Raw genomic sequence first — 18,905 nt, 5'->3', positions numbered from 1 at the left:
AAACTACAGTGGTTCCTTGACTTACGAGTGTCTCAACTAACGAGTTTTTTGAGAAACAATTCGTCTCTCGGCCGATTTTTTGCTTTGAGTTGAGAGCTAAAATTCGGGTTATGAGCCAGCTTCAGATACCCCACCGCTAGTTGGCGCAGCGAACGCCACAGTGAATGTCTCTTGTCTCACTCGTTCACTTTAAGCAGTTAGCTCGCAGTGGAAGCATCAGTGTTGTGCTCGCATTTGTGCTTGCGGTTATTTTGCAAAAGTTAGTTTTTCCAAACATGGATTGAAAGAAGGTGAGTGCGAAGGACATTGCTGAGAAGAAGAAGCGGATGATGTGCATTGAATTAAAGAAGAAACTATCGAAAAACATGACCAAGGTGTGCATGTAGTCGACTTGGCGAAGCAGTACGAGCGTAGCACTTCTACGATCTGCACCATACTGAAGCAAAAGGAGTGGATAAAGGCTAAAGCGCCAGCCAAGGCGTTAAAATAATTTCTGAACAGCAAACATCTATCCATGAAAATATGGAGAAGCCGCTGATGGTGTGGTTGATGGAAAAACAGCTCACAGGAGATACCGTGACGGAGGCTATTATCTGCGAGAAGGCATGAGCTATTTATGTTGCTTTGCTGTAGCAGACCCCAGGCACTTCGACGGACGAGGCATCGGGCGAGCCGTTTAAAGCCAGTCGGGGCTGGTTCGAGAATTTCAAAAAGAGGACGGGCATTTACTCCGTTGTCAGGCATGGTGAGGCAGCGAGCGCGGACATGAAGGCAGCTGAGGATTACCTCAAAACTTTTGCTGGAATTATAGCTGGATACATCCCCCAGCAAGTCTTCAACTGTGATGAGATAGGACTCTTCTGGAAGAAGATGCTAAGGAGGACTTATATAACGGCAGAGGAGAAGAGGATGCCAGGCCACAAACCCATGAAGGATAGGCTAACCCTCGCACTGTGCGCCAATGCGAGCGGCAACTGCAAGATTAAGCCACTATTTTTTTATCATTCGGAAAACCCCAGAGCCTTTAAGTCACATAAGATTCTGAAAGAAAAACTGCAGGTTATGTGGAGGTCAAAAACCTGAGTACGTGGGTCACCAGGCAGTTCTTTGTGGAGTGGGTGAATTTGGTCTTTGGTCCTGACGTTAAGAAATATCTCCTGGAAAATAACCTACCCCTGCAAGCCCTTCTCATCCTGGACAAATCACCTGCTCACCCACCTAAACTTGAAGATGACATCCTTGAAGAGTTCAAGTTTATAAAGGTTCTCTACCTTCCACCCAACACCACCCCTATCCTGCAGCCCATGGACCAGCAGGTGATTTCTAATTTCAAGAAATGTTCACCAAGCACCTGTTCCGCCTATGCTTTGAGGTGACGGAGTGCACAAACCTCACCCTTTGAGAGTTTTGGAAGGACTACTATAACATTATGATATGTCTCAGAATTATCAATATGGCCTGGCAAGGGTGTTACAAAGAGGACCTTGACCTCTGCGTGGAAGAAGCTGTGTCCTGAGGTTGTGTCTGAAACGGACTTTGAAAGACTCGAACCCAAAGCGGCAGTGGTGGAGGAGATTGTATCCCTCAGCAAGTCCATGGGCCTGGACATGGATGAAGGTGACATCAATGAGCTGATTGAAGAACACTGCGAGGAACTGACAACAGAGGAGCTAAAGGAACTACAGATGCAGCAGCACACTGAGGTTTTGCAGAAAACAGATGACGCGGAGGAGATTATTTCTACAAGTGAGATAAGGGAAATGTTGGGAATGTGGGAGAAACTTTCAGACTTTATTCAAAAGAAACACCCAGAAAAAGTTGCAACTGGGCGTGCGGCGGTGCTATTTAATGACACTTGCATAACTCATTTCAGAAACATTCTGAAACAGAGGATGAAACAGACCTCATTGGACAGGTTTTTATCGAAAACCCCTGCAGATGAAAGTGAGAAAAGCGTGGCAAAAAGGGCAGAAATCAGCGAATAAGATTCAGTTGTTCACTTCAGCCTTTCTCCTCCACCTCCGTCAGCATCTTCAAGTCGTCTGATCTCCAAGGTAAATGTTGTACATTATACTTAATAAAACCAGTTTATTGCAGTACATTCTATTGTATTGTGTTTTTATACAATATTCGTTATTTATAAGTACATTTTTCTTATTTAAAAACATGTAACAAAAAATTTGCGGTGTTTTTTTTTTGGGATCAGGAGCGGATTAATGGCATTTCAATTCATTTCAATGGGGAAAATTGATTTGACATACAAGAAGTTTATGTTACAAGCTCCGTCACGGAACGAATTAAACTTGTAAGTCAAAGAACCACTGTATTTCAAGTTGAATGAGATGTTTAAAAAATATTTCACTATTAAATTACCGATGCAAAATAAGATTACGTTATTTTATTTTATATAAAAGCACCATGATCACGCATACATATTGGTGGATATTAGTTTCCTTGATATGAATATTTGTTGAGATAGTGTTATCAATATTTTTTTAATTACATTTACATCTAAAAATGAAACATGCGTACTAGATGCAGTATAAGTAAATTTAATAGTCGGGTGAAAATGATTTAGGCGATCAATACATTTGTTCAGTTCTTCAGTTGAATGCTTCCAGATCATAAATATGTCATCTAAAAATCTGAACCAAAGAGATGGATTAAACTTTTCGTTTTGAAGAAAATTCTTTTCTAATGTATCAGTGAAAGGGAAGAGTATGAAGGAACCAACATTAATACCCATTGACATACCCATTATTTGTATGTAATTCGTATTATTAAATTGAAAATAATTATTTTCCAAGATAAGTTTTATTATTTTACAAGCATCTTCACTAGATAGTGTGCTATTGTTAGGATTGTCATCAAGAAAATACTTACACACTTCAATACCATCTGCATGTGGAATGTTGGTATACAGTGATGTTACATCTAATGATACCTGGATTAAAATTATCAGATAGCTATGGAATAGACTTCAATTTTTTAATGAAAGTAGTTGTATCTTTAATGTATGAAGGAAGTGGTTTTATTAAAGGTTGTAAAACGCTATCAATAAATTTTTATAGATTTTCAGTATATGAATTATAACCTGATATAATTGGTCGTCCTAGATAATTTAAAGCTAAATCATGGTCAGGATTTTTATGAGTTTTGGGTAATATGTAGAATTGAGGTGTACGTATGTTAAGAGGGAAAGTATCAAATTCCTCATATGCGGAATTATTATTTTTAGCGATCTCATTAATGCATGTTGAATTTTTTAATTTAATTTCTAATTGAAGTTCAGCTTCTTTAACATAATCATCTTGATTTATAATAATAATAGTGTTTGACTTATCATCCTCTTTAATCACTATAGTGTCGTCATTCATTAGATTATATAGACTTAATTTCATCCTTAGAAATATTACTATGATATTGCTTTTTATGATTACAAGTTAATATCTCTTTTGTCATCGTGTATATATAAAATTCCAAAAATGAATCACGTAGAAGATGATTTAATTCTGTTATAAAAAGTGTTTTTGGGTGACAAGTTTTGGGGCGACTTCTCCAACCACTCTGGGGCGACTTCTCCAGATACATTGGGGCGAGTTCTCTGCATACCATTTAAATCGACGTGCTTTGTACAGTATCCATTGTTTTAACGTGTCATCACAAAACGTGTGTAAATCCATATCAGCTATTTTGATTCTCTAGCCTCACAAACCGCCACCGAACAACATTGTCCATCCCACATGTTTCATTTTGTGCGCAAGGATATAACATCACATTCTGTTGTGCATAACAACTGCATAGACCAAATGCGTGACTTTTCTTCTTTTTTGATCAAGTAAAACATTGAAATTTCAACCATCTTTGTTATTCTTTCATAAACAAATAGATACATCAATAAACAGGTGCATAAACAAGTGAATACACAAACAAGCAGAAACATGTAATGATTTTCAATTTACATGGGCTGAAATCAATCATTTGATTATAGTTCAAGTTAAGAAACCAATTGTTAATATATATTTTCATATTTTAAAAAGTATTTAAAAAATAATCTGTTTTGACATTCGTTACAAAGATGTGCTCCGTTTAGCAAATGTTTCATTTTAATACACTTAAGACAGAATTTTTTTGAACGGTTATGGCGTACATTCAGTATCATCCTACGTCTATAATCTTCACCACAAATAGAATATTTGACTCTACTTATTAAAACTGGTTTGTCAGCTAACTTTGGCACATTCACGTATTTGCGAAAAGCATTTGTACAAAATACAAGTATAATACACATGCTATGAAATTTTCTTTCCGTAACTGGTATTGTATCCAGAAGATCATTGTCCACAAATGCTCTTTTAAGATGAAAGCTTAGGGACATCACACAAAATATTTTTTAAAAGACAATATTGTCTGTTTGTATAAAAAAATAACTGCATTTATATTTGACAGCAATATGCTAGATTACGCTTCAACTTAACTATTCTGTCTTTCGATATAAGCCAGGTAACTTAATTTTATTTTTGTTTTCGTGCTATAGGGACACATAATTTCAAGTATAATCTATGTATCATTTCGATTAAGTAAATATCCTAATCAACAATTAAATATGATTATTATCTTGAATATATGTGATGACTCGTGTTGATAAAGGTGTGTTAGGGACTCAAAATTGCAGCGCAAGCTACACACACGTTGCATTTTGGGTGTTTGTGTACACAATCGTGACATCTGTGAAAACAATTCCCACATGTACTCTATTTCTTGCTTAGTAGAATCCGTACTCCCTCACGTCCCCACCACTCAGTTTTATGAACGAAAAGCATCAAGGATATTTTAAAATGCACAAAACTGAGTATTTCCTAATCCAGCCCAGAAAACTTCCATAAAATCACACTCTCATATATTAATTTCTGATTCTAAGTTAGCACTATATTAGTGTAAGTTTTGATAAGTAATCATGAATATATTAGTTGTCAAATCATGAAACACTTTTACATATTAAAATTCATTAGAGGGACTTAAATCAGCTCACTTTCAAGCTCAATTCCAGGCGACCTCTAAGATTAAGATGGAGAGGAAGGACGAGGCTTGGAGCAAGAACCAGAGGGGGGAGTGGAGGAAGACTTGCTGTGCAGCCTGAAAACAGAGCTGACCAAGCTCTTCACATAGTTCAAACAAGGCAGACAAGAATGAAGGTAATTGTTTATTTATATCTTGCAAAACAAGTATTGATACATATTGAAAAATGTTTGGTACTAAGTAACTTGACAAAGATTCTAATATCTAAGAATCTAAGTCAGTAGTGTTTTGCACAACTTAGTAAATGCATACTTGTATTATAGGATTATTTATTTTACCAAACAATGTATGTTCAAACTGCTTGACTTTTTGTTGCTACTCACCACCCCATCCAAATATGATTTGATAAAGGAAGACCATGCTGAGATACCGTAGAAAAAATATAGAAGCCACCTCATTTATATGGCCACCTTATATAATACCAAAATGATAAACGTATTATGGAGACAATCTCATAGATTACCCAATTGTATGACATACATATAATTGATATGAAACTAAATACAAAAGGTTTTAACAAAGGTCACGTTAATGTATAGTGGAAAAAATCGAACAGATATGTTAATGTTGCCTTCCAAGGAAAATAATATGTGTGTTTTAGTACTTACCGAGACCAAATTAAATGCTAACCAGAATGATAATCTATTTCACTGTCAAGGCTACAATAAACTTTTATTCAGGGACAGAGAGACAGCGGGCTGGTGGTCTTGTATACATTAGGGAAGTAGGGAAGATGTAAATGCAGAAAGGCGACCTGACTTGGAGTCACAGGAAATTGAGAGCATTTGGGTGGAAATTTCTCAAAATAATGCAAAATTATTCCTAGTTGGTTTCATTTATAGACCACCTTCCTCCAAAGCAATTTGGAATGATAACTTTTTGAAACAAATAGAAAATGTTCTTGCACAGGAGAAATAAACATATATAATCGGCAATGTAAATAAGGACCTACTCGGTAATCAAATTAGGAGCAACTGGATGGAATCTATTGAATCATTAGGCCTAGTCCAGCTGGTAAATGAGCCCACAAGTGTAACAGAAATATTAAGCACTCTTATTGATCACATCTGAACCAACCAACCAGACAATGTGGCTTATGTTAATGTACCAAATGTTCATCTTGGTGACCACTATCCTAATTTTGTGACCAGAGGTTAAATGCAAGAGAAATAGGACAAATATACACAAAACTATCACTTACAGATCTTTCCAAAATTGAAGTAAAGAACAATTTCAAGATGACCTATATAATGTTCCATGGAATACAGTAGAACCTGTCTTGAAAGACCACCTCTTCTGCCAAAAAATATTGGTCTCTCAAGACAGGTGGTCTCTCATAACAGGTAATAACACTATATAATCAATAAACCTGTGCATGGAGATCCTGGTCTCTCAAAACAGGTGGTCTCTCATAGCAGAGGTCTCTCAAGACAGGTTTTACTGTATTATCCAAACATTTGATGACAAATGTTAAGCTCTAAAAGTGTGGACTGATTTATGAATGTAGTCTCTAAGCATGCACCACTAAATGTACATTGAGTAAAGTAAGAAATCCAGCCTAATTGATTTACTACTGAAATCCTAGATACAATGAAGACACAAGACCAACCGAAGGCTATGGTAAGCCATGCACAATATCAAGTATGGGGAAATAACATAACAAGTATGATTAAAAAGGCTTAAAAAAAACTTATCAATCAGTGCTTGAAAACACAAAGAGCAACACAACCTCCATTGTGAAAGTCTTCAGTGAACTCATTGGGGTAACACACAAAAGATCAGACAAATAAAATTCACTCACTTCTGGTAAATGACACAAATACACTGATGACACTGGCATTGCAAATGTTTTCAATGATTTTTTCACTAACATTACCACTAAGTTAAAAGAACCAGTGATAGAAAACAACTTTAATGAACTGAAAAAATCCCCAAGGAGGTATGTTTCTCTATCCCACGGGTATCAAGAAAACTTTGTTAAAAAATGTCTCAGTAAACTTGATACCAAGAAAACTACAGGACTTGATCAAATTGGACCACCACTTATTAAAATGTCTGCCTCAGCTATTTCAGATAGGATACCATTCATAATCAATTTAAATATTGCAACCTCATCTATCCCCAAAATATGGAAAACTGCAAAAGTAATGCCTACGCACAAATCTGGTTCTAAGAATGATGCTGATAACTACCACCCAATTTCAATACAACCAAAACTTGTCAAAATTGATTGAAAAACATGTCCTCTGCTCATTCATGTCATATCTAACGAAACTTGTTTTTACACCCTATTCAATCAGGCTTTATACAGAAACATTCTTGTGAGACTGACTTGATCTCTCTAACTGATAAATGGCTTCAAGCACTTGATCAAAGTTGAATAACAGGATCTCTGTTTGTAGATTTCAGGAATGTTTTGGACATGGTGGATCGTGAAATCCATTTGAAGAAATTGAAAATCAACCAATGTGATGAAAGCACAATTAAATGGTTTACTTCATACTTAAGTGAGAGAACACAACAAGTTTATATAAATAATGTTCTGTCAGAACCTGGAACAATAGATATTGAGTACCACAAGCTTCAATGTTAGGTCCATTACTATTGACTATTTAGTAGTGGCCTACCACTTTTTACTAAGGGGCTCAATTTCATCTACAGATCTCTATGCAGATGACACAGCATTGTTAGACATCCAAAACCCAAAGCACAAACTAGAAATTTCTTTACAGGATGCCCTAAACAAACTGGACAACTGGTACACATGAAATGGCATGGTGGTAAATACTGGTAAAACTAAAATATTACTTATCTCAACATGGCAAAAAAGAACAAATCTTGGTAGTGTTGAACTATGTCTGACATGGAAGGATACAAATTTGCAAATGGTTTGTCATGATAGACTACTTTTTGTTTTGGTAGATAATAACCTATCATGGACTGAACATATCAAACATGTCAGTAAAAAAGTTAATTAAAGTTTATGGCTTTTCAGTTAATATCAATCCAGAAAGAAAGCAGGGAAAATTTAGCTGGTAAGTTACAATTATTACCTATTAAAAACTGAATCTGGTTGAGAAAAGCCAAATTAATGTACAGGATATCCAATAATAGTGCTCCTGAATATTTACAATCACTATTCCAGTATAGGCAACCTGGTAATACTCCCACCTGCGAACCATGTCTACCAAACAGTATAAAGTTCCCAAACCAAAAAAGGAATTATTCAAAAAATGTTTCCAGTATTCTGGAACTTTGCTCTGGAATAGTATTCCAGTTGACATTAGAAATGCCAACTCTATTTCCTTCTTCCAAACCCGATATATAAAGTGGATTCAGAGATGCAGTTAAAATAGATAAAGTCCTTTGTATGAGGGCCTAAAGGTAGATTAGCTAAAATTATTTCATATAGAGGTAGAAGTGATCTACACTAGTGGCATACAAATGTTCAATACTATTAAGGTCGACTTGCTCTTTTTCGAATTTAAGTAATAAATTTATTATTTTATTTTAAAAGAATACAAAATTGTAACAAAAAGTCTATGCAATCTTACTTTGAATCTCAGTGATTAGACCTGACTAGATTGCAATATTTCTTAAAAATTAGACCTATACAAAATTAAGATATCCATTTAAGTCTTGTAAAATAAATACAACACTTTTATTCTTCTGTTTTAAATAATGTGTATTTCTAAAGCCCCAAAATATGTTAAGATAATACTATATGTGCACCATCATGATATACATAAGGACTTGATAATCCTAAAATGCTTTATTTGTCCAGAATATAGAATGACATGAAGGCTTGTAAGAAACATTTTTTTCTTCATATCTGATCTAACATTTTTGGGTAAGAATTTTAATTGCTTGGCATTCAGTTTTTTGACCTTTGAACTGGTGATTACTGCAAATGATTTCTATAATAAAAATTGTACTTGATTCAATGGCAATTTTGAAACTTCTTCAGCTTTTATGTATTCCTTGAGCGTGTTATTGCCAAAGCTTAAAATTTTTATGTACAAAATGTATATCACAAAAGGTATGAATAACTTGACAGGTATGTTGGCTACATTACAGAAAACCTCTTTCTGTATACAGGCTATGTGTAGCACATGCCTATGAATGTGTAACGTGCGCTTTGTACCAATAAAATCAAATAATGCTTCCATTTACACACATAATTAAAACTTTGGTAGTTACTCTTACAATACAACATTTTCAGTGAGTTCCATTTCCAAGGTGGACTTTTAAAGATTGATAATTGATGTAAATACATGATTGTTGTAAATGTTGAAATTTCCTTGGTATCATGATGTTAGCTTTCAAGCTTTTTGTACCACATATATACAGGGATTAAGTATGCTTAATCTTTTAAACAAATTCCAGGAGATCATTAGTGTGGAGCCAGAGCAACTGAGGGAACTGTTCATACAGATGTTGCAGTTCCAACCAGCCCCTCTCTAATGTATTGGAGCCAGGTTCAAGGCAGTGTGGTGGTTATCACCCAACCTCCAACACAGGATTACCAGAATGGTGTATGGAAAATGTAGGGAGATGCCCGAAGACCTGGAATATGTGTTGTGACAGACAGCTCTGCATATCACTTTTGCGGGTAATGAATATATCAAGTTTTGTTTAGAATGCGTACTGTATCTTTATGTATTATTCTTAACATGCTTAAGAGTTTATTTAACGTAAGAAGTTTCAAGACTTTTAGTGAGACTGCTTACCAAATAAGACATGCTTAGATTGTTTCTTTGTAACCACTGTGAAAGAATTTTAAAGATTGTAAGCCATCCAAAAACAGACATACACACATATGCAAATGATAAGGACTTCTTTTTTACAACGATATTCATTGAGTAGATTCTTTTCATTACCCGGTTTCAGTGTGGGTGCCTCATTATACTAAACAAATCAAAGCTGATGATGATACAATGATAAATTTCTTATGTAAATGTTATCTTCATCTGCAGTCAGCCATTCATATTTGATCCTAATGCAGGAGTCTCTGACTTCTAGACATGCTCCCCAGAAACTTTAGCTGTCCATCTTAACATTAACTACACTTAATACCAGTTCTAGTTGTGATGGAACTCTCATTGCTAATGTCAAAATACAAACCATGTGCAGTTTTGATCAATGTGTATTTTACAGTGGAATTTGCTGATCAAAGATGAATAACATTTGAATGAGCGCATGTTCCTATTATTTTTTAAATAATTTTTTACATTTTAGAAATATCGTGTTACAAATTGGAATGATTTTTCAAGTTCTAATTCATGATGAGGCTGTTTTTGCCTTGGCCAGGATGTACATACGGGATGTTCTTGTCCTTAGTGATAACGTTGACTTGATGAGTGCCAACAGACATGCTGCCTATAGGCAGTTTATACTACGGCAACATGGAAGGCTCGGGTCTGGACAGAGACATGTAATTCCCTCTTGCTGTTTCTGGCAGATACATGACAAATATCCAGATGGACAATACACTGGTTTCATCCCATCTAGACTGGCATGAACTTCAACACTTTCTTGCATGTATGAGTTTGTATATAAATGAATACAGTTGACTTCATTCATTGTTTTCTTGTAACTGCACATAATATTGCATCGAACAATAATGCTTTCATTAAGATTTTTTTAACACCAGTCTATTTCTGCCTATAAACAATGTGGGCATGAAGGTCATAAAGAATCAATACAAAAAGTTTTAAGCGATTGCAGATACAGTATTATAAATTATTCTGTTTTCAACTACTGATATTTACAGGATATTATATAAAGTGTAACCTGCCTTAGCAGACACCACCATATATCAGACACTGTTTCATATTTTACGTAACTAAAATCGAGAGATCTTCTCCTTCACCAAAACTAGAGTTGATGGTGGTTCTTGAGGTGCCAGGTTTCTACAAATTCTCCTGGGATCATCTTCCTTTAGTTCTCTCCTCCACATACCCTGCTTTCCCTCAAGTCGACAGATGAGGGATTTCTGTATAAGCTCCCTGATGTGTGGATATGTTTTCTTTTCCTTGCAAGGGTAGAATGACCATCTGCCGCTTTTTTTGTTGATACCTGTTTTAAAGAAAATTTTATTTTCTTAACTTGTGTGATAAGCATCCCCATGCTAACCCATATTAACTTTTCACCCAATATTAGAACCTCATGACCAATTCCCAAGAAGGAGTTGTGGAGGGGTTGTTTTTGTTTTTATTTGTTCTATCCACAAAGTACTATGTGAGACAGGATGCATTTTTGCCCATTCCTTCAGAAGGCAACACGTTTTCATGAACAGGTATTAGCTAGTAATCATCATGATGACAGCATCTTCCCCAAACGTCCTGAGGAAATTCCATGAAGAACCCCATATATCCTTGATAAAGTACATCAGTCCCATGGGAAAGTGCTATACATATCACTGAATCTAATTATTAGACTTGCATTGCTCAAATCAAAATATTCACTAGAATGGTAACAATACTGATTACAAGATCTATATGCATGAAAATATAAATGTGTGTCAGCTGTTGCAAAATGACTTGTACATGTGAATAATATTCCTTTGGCTTGATCTCCATGCAGGGATCATAATGTGCAATCAGTATATAAAATTATTTCTGTAGTGAAACAAACTTGCACTATCTCCCTTCTTTGTTTCTCATTACACCTCTGCCACTATGGATATTGTTATCCCAATCAGTTAGCTCATTCCTAATCCTGTACACAGGAGGGATGTATGAAAATCTCTTGGCACAGTACATCAGGATCTGCTGATGAAAAACTTGAGCTCAACAGTGCTTCTGCAATTATCAAAAACGTATCTTATAACATGTGTCATTTGTTATCTGCTAACAGAGTAATACAATTATTAAATAATCATTACTGTTGGTAAATATTGCATTACATATTTTGCATTAAATAAAATCTTTACTGAGGTGTTTATTGATAGAGTGTCGTGGAATTGTTTATACCTGATCTGCATGTATTATACCTGAACTTACCAAAGAGAAGGAGAGTCACTGTACATGTATCATGTGCACACATCTTACAAATTCCAACTTAGTCAGATCTTCAAATGGTAAATATATACAGTAATTTATTAAGTTAAGAATAAAAACATTTAAAGTGGTCTTCACATTTTTCTTTTCAATACCATGCAGTTGTTGCAATCCTGAAATGGCATTTTTAAAATATAAGTAATACTCCATTCTGTTTAGTAACCTTTGGTCCAAGAGCACTTATGCCATGGTTTTCAGCTCTTTGGCATCCTTCTTGGGATGAACTTCATCAAGCCAAGGTTTTTTCCACTCGTCATTCTCCAACAAAGTTTCATGAAGACATTTATTAATGCCTTGGCCATGTGAGAGGATATACTCGTGCATTGGTGATGTGATGTAGGATACTCTGAAAGAATGCTACAGTCAATACCTATAGGACCTAAAGCTGGTCTCTTTTGTCATGGTGACCCCATATTGATAAGACAACTTAATTTATATCATCAAGCGAAAGCTATATTGTAGAATTGGCTAATAGTTTATGTAGCAGGATTGCAGTTTTGCTCGGATCATTGTTCCTTCAATATTCCACATTACTCTGACATTTCAAATAAATTATACTTTTAATAAACTACATACCTAGAAGATTTGTTGATGTATATATATAGATAAAAAATACTTTAAAAGAAATCAGAAGATAAGGATTTCGCACTGTCATTTTGATTTCATACTGAAAACTCACCAAAAATTGTTCATAGTTGCTAGCAGTCTTGCATGAAAACCAAAACTGGTTCATAATGTCTTGGGACCATTGTAATAAAGCCATATTGTCCTTTTGCTTGGCAACCTTGAAAAGAAGTTAGATAAAATAAAGTTAAAAATGCGTGAAGGGCAATCATCAAAACAGAAACAGCTTTCCAATTCCATAAGTTTTATAACAGTAAAGAGTGAAAACCTACAAGTTTTGTAAAAATCAACAAATCATTTAATTCCCAAGAATAAAAAATGAAAATTTAAAAAGAACTTACAATATTGTGAATTAAATCCAAAAAAAGTTCTAACACCAGTTATAATGAATACAGTTCTAATTAAATGCCAGTAGTGTCCAAAAAAAACTTTAACTGTTATCTCAGTATTTTGTTTTTAAATTACATATGCCTTATGCACATTCATCATGAGCTAAGTGGATAGATGGGAAGAGGGTGTTAGCAAGAACTGCTTGTGTGACATAGCTATAAATGGAAAACTGCATAAAAAAAGCATATGGGGTATGTAGACACAATTTCAATGTACAATTATTGTTTGCAGTAGATTGACAATTGTAAGACAACCCCACCCCCCAACAAAAAAAAATGTGCAAAAAATTTGCAATTTTTACTTTCCTGATTCAACAGAAAATACTTAAGATACTGCGGGTGTCTTCATTCTCTCTGTATGTTGCAAAAGCACTCGGCCAGCATGAAGATGTACTGGCCATTGATTCTGTATGGTTGGGTTCATCTTTTGCTATATTCTTTGTATCTAAAAATATGAATTAAATATTCATTTGTATTATAATTTATGTTTTAAATCTGTTTCTTTGTGCACTTCATTTTAACAATAATACATAATAGATCTATAAAAAAAATCACATCAATAAAACTAGCTCATAACAATCTGCCAGCCATATATTCTGGTAGAATTACAACATCCTTTCCTATCATGACTAGAGATTCTTTTTGTAATTGTAGTCAATACAGTGCTTTATAATAAATTTACTAGTAGTTGAAAGATGTACTATAAAATCTTAGCATCCAGCCTACAGTAAGTACGAGATCAGATTTGTACTGGATCAGTTCGACATTCAGATCCAGATTAACTCTATGAACAGTTCAACATTAAGCATGTATTATTTGTTCTACACGTTTACATGATAAGGTTATTAAGCTTTTATGTAAGTATTGTGCTTGTCACATTAACCCAAAGTGTGTATGTGAGGGAGAGAGAGGGTATACATATTGATAACGCTTTTATATGTATCTAAGTTTTCTAATGGAATTTAAAGAACCTGCATCATGAAGGTAGCCTAATGGATATGTATACAAAAATAACCTTTATGAACATGCTGTTAGAAATAAAAAAATTCCACCCCAAGATATATAATACACACAGTGCAATCACCAAGTGAAATATCGATCAACCGATCACATTTATTTTGGGAATCTTACAAAGCAAATCAAGTCATTGTGCAAAGATAGTAATAATAAAACGGCGTGCTTTCAAACATAAGAACAATATACTTTATATGTAGACATTGGCATACCTGTCCAACAACACTTTGCCATTTCAGTGTCTGATGCCAGTCCTAACTCTATCATCAATGCTCTTCATGGAACAAACTGGTCCCCAAGACAAATCCTTGATGGTATAACGGTACCAATTGTGCAAGTTCAGGTGGGCGGAGCTTAAAGTGTACGCAACATTGCATTCAGAAATAAAGAACAACACTAGCTGTGATTGGTACATTATGTAAGAGTTGTACTTTCTGTTAGGCTTAAAAAAAAGTTGTGCCTCTTGGCAACATACATATGAGATTATGTTAATTCATATCTAGATCATATTTTGTATTTTTATGATTTGTTTAAAATGTGGTACACATGGCTGAAACTCTGTCTGTTGTGACTAGATAACTCTTACCCCTGTCTAGTTCCAGCAGAGTTATCTCTCTTAAATGCAATGGAGTACCTGGATTTGTCATTGTCAAATTGAAAATCTTGCATTCTTTATGACAATGTGACATGCATGCTGAGGTAGGATAGAAAGTATATTTATTTCACAAAACATTAGCATTGAGGTATATGAAAAAAAAATTGGTACCTTTATACCTAAAGGAAAGAACAGCCTCAGTGTATCCATAGAAACGTATATACGTGGGCGGCGTTTATGAACTGTACTAGTTTGATGTAGGAAAACAAATGGATGCTGAACAGTTCTGGTTAAATATTGAAAGTTTTTTAAGAATAAAATGTATCAGATCTTCAGAAGATAGCACAAGTTGGCTTTGGCTGGGGACTTTTGATAACTATAGTAATGACAGATATAGACTTGTGTTGCCTGATGCCTTTATGTCTGTGTTGTTAGCTCCTAGATTGGAATACATGCAACAAGATAAGTTATGTAAACATAGTATAGTTGATTTTGGCCAATATTGCCTATTTTACCTGCAAAAAATGAAAAATCCTGTGTACAAAAACAACTATCTTGTTCTTGTAAGGCATGCCATAAACCAGGATAGAGAACACTATCTGTACTTGTAGATAGATCAGTTGTAACATGTAGGATGTTTTGATATGAGTAATTTTAAGTAATTTATTAAATATGTGGTATTCCTTCCCACTTTGATTTTATTTGTCCTGCTCTAATTGTCCATTTTGTACACTTTCCTGCCTTGGGATTGTTCTAGCAGTTTATTTAGAGAAGTTATCTTGCATTCCCTTTTGTTGAAGTAGCAGGGAATACCAACAGATAAGACCAGTTTCTTTAAGTCAGTATTTTCCATTGACACTTGTATAAGCCCAAATGTAACCTCCACTTGACTTTCAATTAAATCTATTTCTGTCCAGCTGTTCTTGTGGAATTTTCATATTAGGTTAAACATTCCTGAGTGATAACCATATTAGTCACACATGGCCCATTCCTTCCATTCAAGTCCACAATGTTCTTCAAACTTTGCATCCCATTGCAAGAATCCAAATTGGCATGGGACCATATCTGCATGTTTATGGAAGGCTGCACTCCACATGCCGGCATTGTAGCGAACAGTAAATATATGATATAAAACAGTCACATCATATCACAAAGCAAAATTACATCAATCTTGAGGTCTCCACTTAATACAGAAGCCTGAATGTTAGGTTCTCACTTTATCAGTACTGTATTTTTGGATAATTTAATTGCATTGAAGTTGATACATGTGTTCATGAACTCATCTATATTACATGGATAATATATTGTAGTAATTAAAAATACCACACCTTATGTATATCATTCAGTTATCTTCCTTATACCGGACATAACATTTCAAGAAATAAAAACTGACATTTTCAGTGATTGGTCAGGAAAATACTATATTGCTTGTTTTACTCCTGAGATATTTTTCTATTCATCAAGCCATTATTGACTTTTCTGCGTTGTACCAAACTGAAATTACAAGCTCCGAAACGTGCGATTTTTGGTAATTTTTACTCTGAGACGAGTGCATGTACATGTGAAAACTGGTGACAAGAGCTACATGTACCATGTTTACGACTCTACAGTGCATCCCTTCTTGAATTGCAGAACAGTGGTAGATGCAAAAGTAAGTTTTTACTTATCATTAACTCGATTCAACTTTAGGAATCCTGTTCCATGCAAGAATTAGACATTGTCTTCTTCACAGCACATACATTGTATACATGCAACTATTTGCCATACATGACACTGCCTGCTCAACTTACTGGATTCTATGTGCAGCTAAAGTGGACATCAAAAACATGTGCAACAAGTGTGAATGCGGCGTTTAATGAAAGCACACTATACTAGTTTTAGGTGTTTATGCAATTGAAATGTTTCAGCCATTAGTCCTACAATAGAAATCAGTTAACTATTTTTTTTTATAAAGTGTTTTGAAAAAAACGAACACTTAAATGAAGTCTCTTAAATGAAGACAAATAAAATGATAAATTTATTAAGTTCCATAGCTATGCAACTGTATGTTATTATTTGATAACGTAGATTAGTACATACCGTTCACAAGTGCCAAGATATATATTTTGTTTTGTTTTATACATATTTTATTCCCTCAGAAGATCACGTGTGTGTATACAGAGCAAAAGGATTGGACATAAGTTTTTCAACTTACCAGTTGACATACTTACTTAGAATTAAATGAGAGGGAGGAAAGAATGATAAAGTCCGAGTAGAGTGATTCATGTGGTCTGGAATGTAAAATTTTAAATAACAATCGTGATGGAACAAAAATAATAATCAATTTCTGCATGTAAATCTTATAAAACTAGTTCCAGATATTTACTCCATTTCTGTAATTTCTCTTACATTATAGTATTTTCATCTCCATTACTGTCCATTACTCTCCATTACAGCCCATTGGTGGCAGGGTCCAGTTTTGTAATTTGGCCCCTGGCAAATTTCTTAACTTAAGGCTATGGCGTGACCTTTTCAGCTAATATTGTTTACTATTTATAGATATGGATATATTTGTGAACTAGGTGTTTTGGGCTTGTGTTGTTCTTGAAATTGATGTCAGGCATGTACACCTTCCATAGTTGCTGTGCAGTATGTTGATAGTGAAATACCAATAGTCGGCTAGGAAGAAGAGCTAGCATCCCATAGCAGTAGACACGTGGGTTCATTGCAAGTAGAATATCTCAAAAACGGCTTGGATGACAACTATTCTGAATTGCATCAAACTATTTAGTAGACAATGTTTTTAAAAGTTGTCATCCAGGGAAAGGGCTTGCGTTTGCACTGTAAGCACCACATGCTGTCAAAATGGCCTTTGGATGTGAAAATGCATGTATAAAATAGGGGTTGGGGTGCATAAACGTCTTATGTTATGAACTGCCATTGACTTCTCTGGTCAAGTGAATAATATTCTTATGCTTTGTTTTAATACTGGTATCTAAAACTATGGACCTTTTTGACCTCACTTGTGTATTTGATTTTTTTATGATTTTTATACTGGTCACTGATTGCGGCATTAAATTTGTACATAAAAGCTGGCCCCTTCCCTCCATTACTCTCCATTACTGTACATTACTGTGTTTGTTGTTGTTGTTGTGGGGTTTAATGCCATTTTTCAGCACATGATAGGCTATGCTTGGTGGCCAGTATTAATGGTGGAGGAAGAACCCGGGAAAACCCTGGGAAGAACCACCGACCCACGAGAAGCTACTGGCAAGCTTTCTGACATACCCGCATTGGCCGAATCCTAGACTGAAACCCATGCAGACAGAGGTGAGATGGCAGTGATCCGTAACGGAGAGCGCTTTAGACCACTCGACCACTTGGGGCCCCGCATTACTGTTTTTAGGGAGACCATTTTCAAAATAGGTAAACTATGCGGCACACACATCAACGGCGAAATATGATTGGCTCAGAAGGTTATACTTATTATCACATGAGCTCGGACTTGTTGATAAAACATCAGACTCCTGTGGTGTGTGGAAGACATGAAGCAACGGAATTGGTCCTTCAGAATCAGTAAGGTAACATAAATGGTAATGGATGAAAGGTGTGGAGTGTCTTCTTTACAGTGGTTATGTTATATGTGACTGAATGCGCAGATAGTATCGGAAAATTAGATCAGAGTCATTGAGAGGTCAGATTGTGACTGGCGAGAGTTAGTTACCTTGTGTTAATTGGTGAGTGGACAGATTAGTTTACCCCAGAATCAAGTGCCTGTGCGTTATATGGTTTGTTGATTTGGCCAATGTAATTCAGAATCCATCAATTGTTGATTAAAGACTGAGATGATTCGGGAAGGTCTCATTGGAAGATTTATTGGCATTGTGTATCAGTCTGCAATATATGATTGTAACACTCTTGGAGTGCTTTTGTTGTAGGCAACATAAAATCAATATATAAGTACCAGTGTTGCTTGGACCTATCAAGTCAATGCATTACATGAAGCAGTAGCTAGATGAACTAGGTCTTACGCAGTGTGGTCTATTTGAATGACATCGTTTCATGGCTACAAAATGCAAGCTTTTGATGCAGACAGCATTCAGTCAATACATATTGTGTTGTGTGGACCTATCGAGTCAATGTATTACATGGGTTTTGTAGCTA

At 35.2% G+C, this 18,905-nt stretch overlaps 2 protein-coding genes across 4 annotated transcripts in view; both read left to right on the top strand.

Annotated features, from left to right (window-relative positions):
• LOC149774205 (uncharacterized) overlaps positions 1 to 18,905 on the top strand; it is a 77,176-nt gene that overhangs the window by 21,242 nt on the left and 37,029 nt on the right. The gene's annotated exons all lie outside the window — the stretch shown is intronic.
• LOC149774206 (uncharacterized) lies at positions 350 to 9,665 on the top strand. The gene is made up of 3 exons (XM_089945680.1): positions 350 to 2,054; positions 5,051 to 5,195; positions 9,466 to 9,665. The coding sequence occupies exon 1, from the start codon at positions 1,596 to 1,598 to the stop codon at positions 1,983 to 1,985; it is 390 nt and encodes a 129-aa protein (XP_089801806.1). The 5' UTR covers positions 350 to 1,595; the 3' UTR covers positions 1,986 to 2,054; positions 5,051 to 5,195; positions 9,466 to 9,665.

This window comes from Sinohyriopsis cumingii, unplaced genomic scaffold, assembly GCF_028554795.1.
Source record: "Sinohyriopsis cumingii isolate HCF-2022 unplaced genomic scaffold, ASM2855479v2 utg000379l, whole genome shotgun sequence".
Classification (NCBI taxonomy): Eukaryota; Metazoa; Mollusca; class Bivalvia; order Unionida; family Unionidae; genus Sinohyriopsis; species Sinohyriopsis cumingii.
Note: the sequence above shows the minus strand (reverse complement) of the source record. Positions and strands in the feature narration are given on the sequence as shown.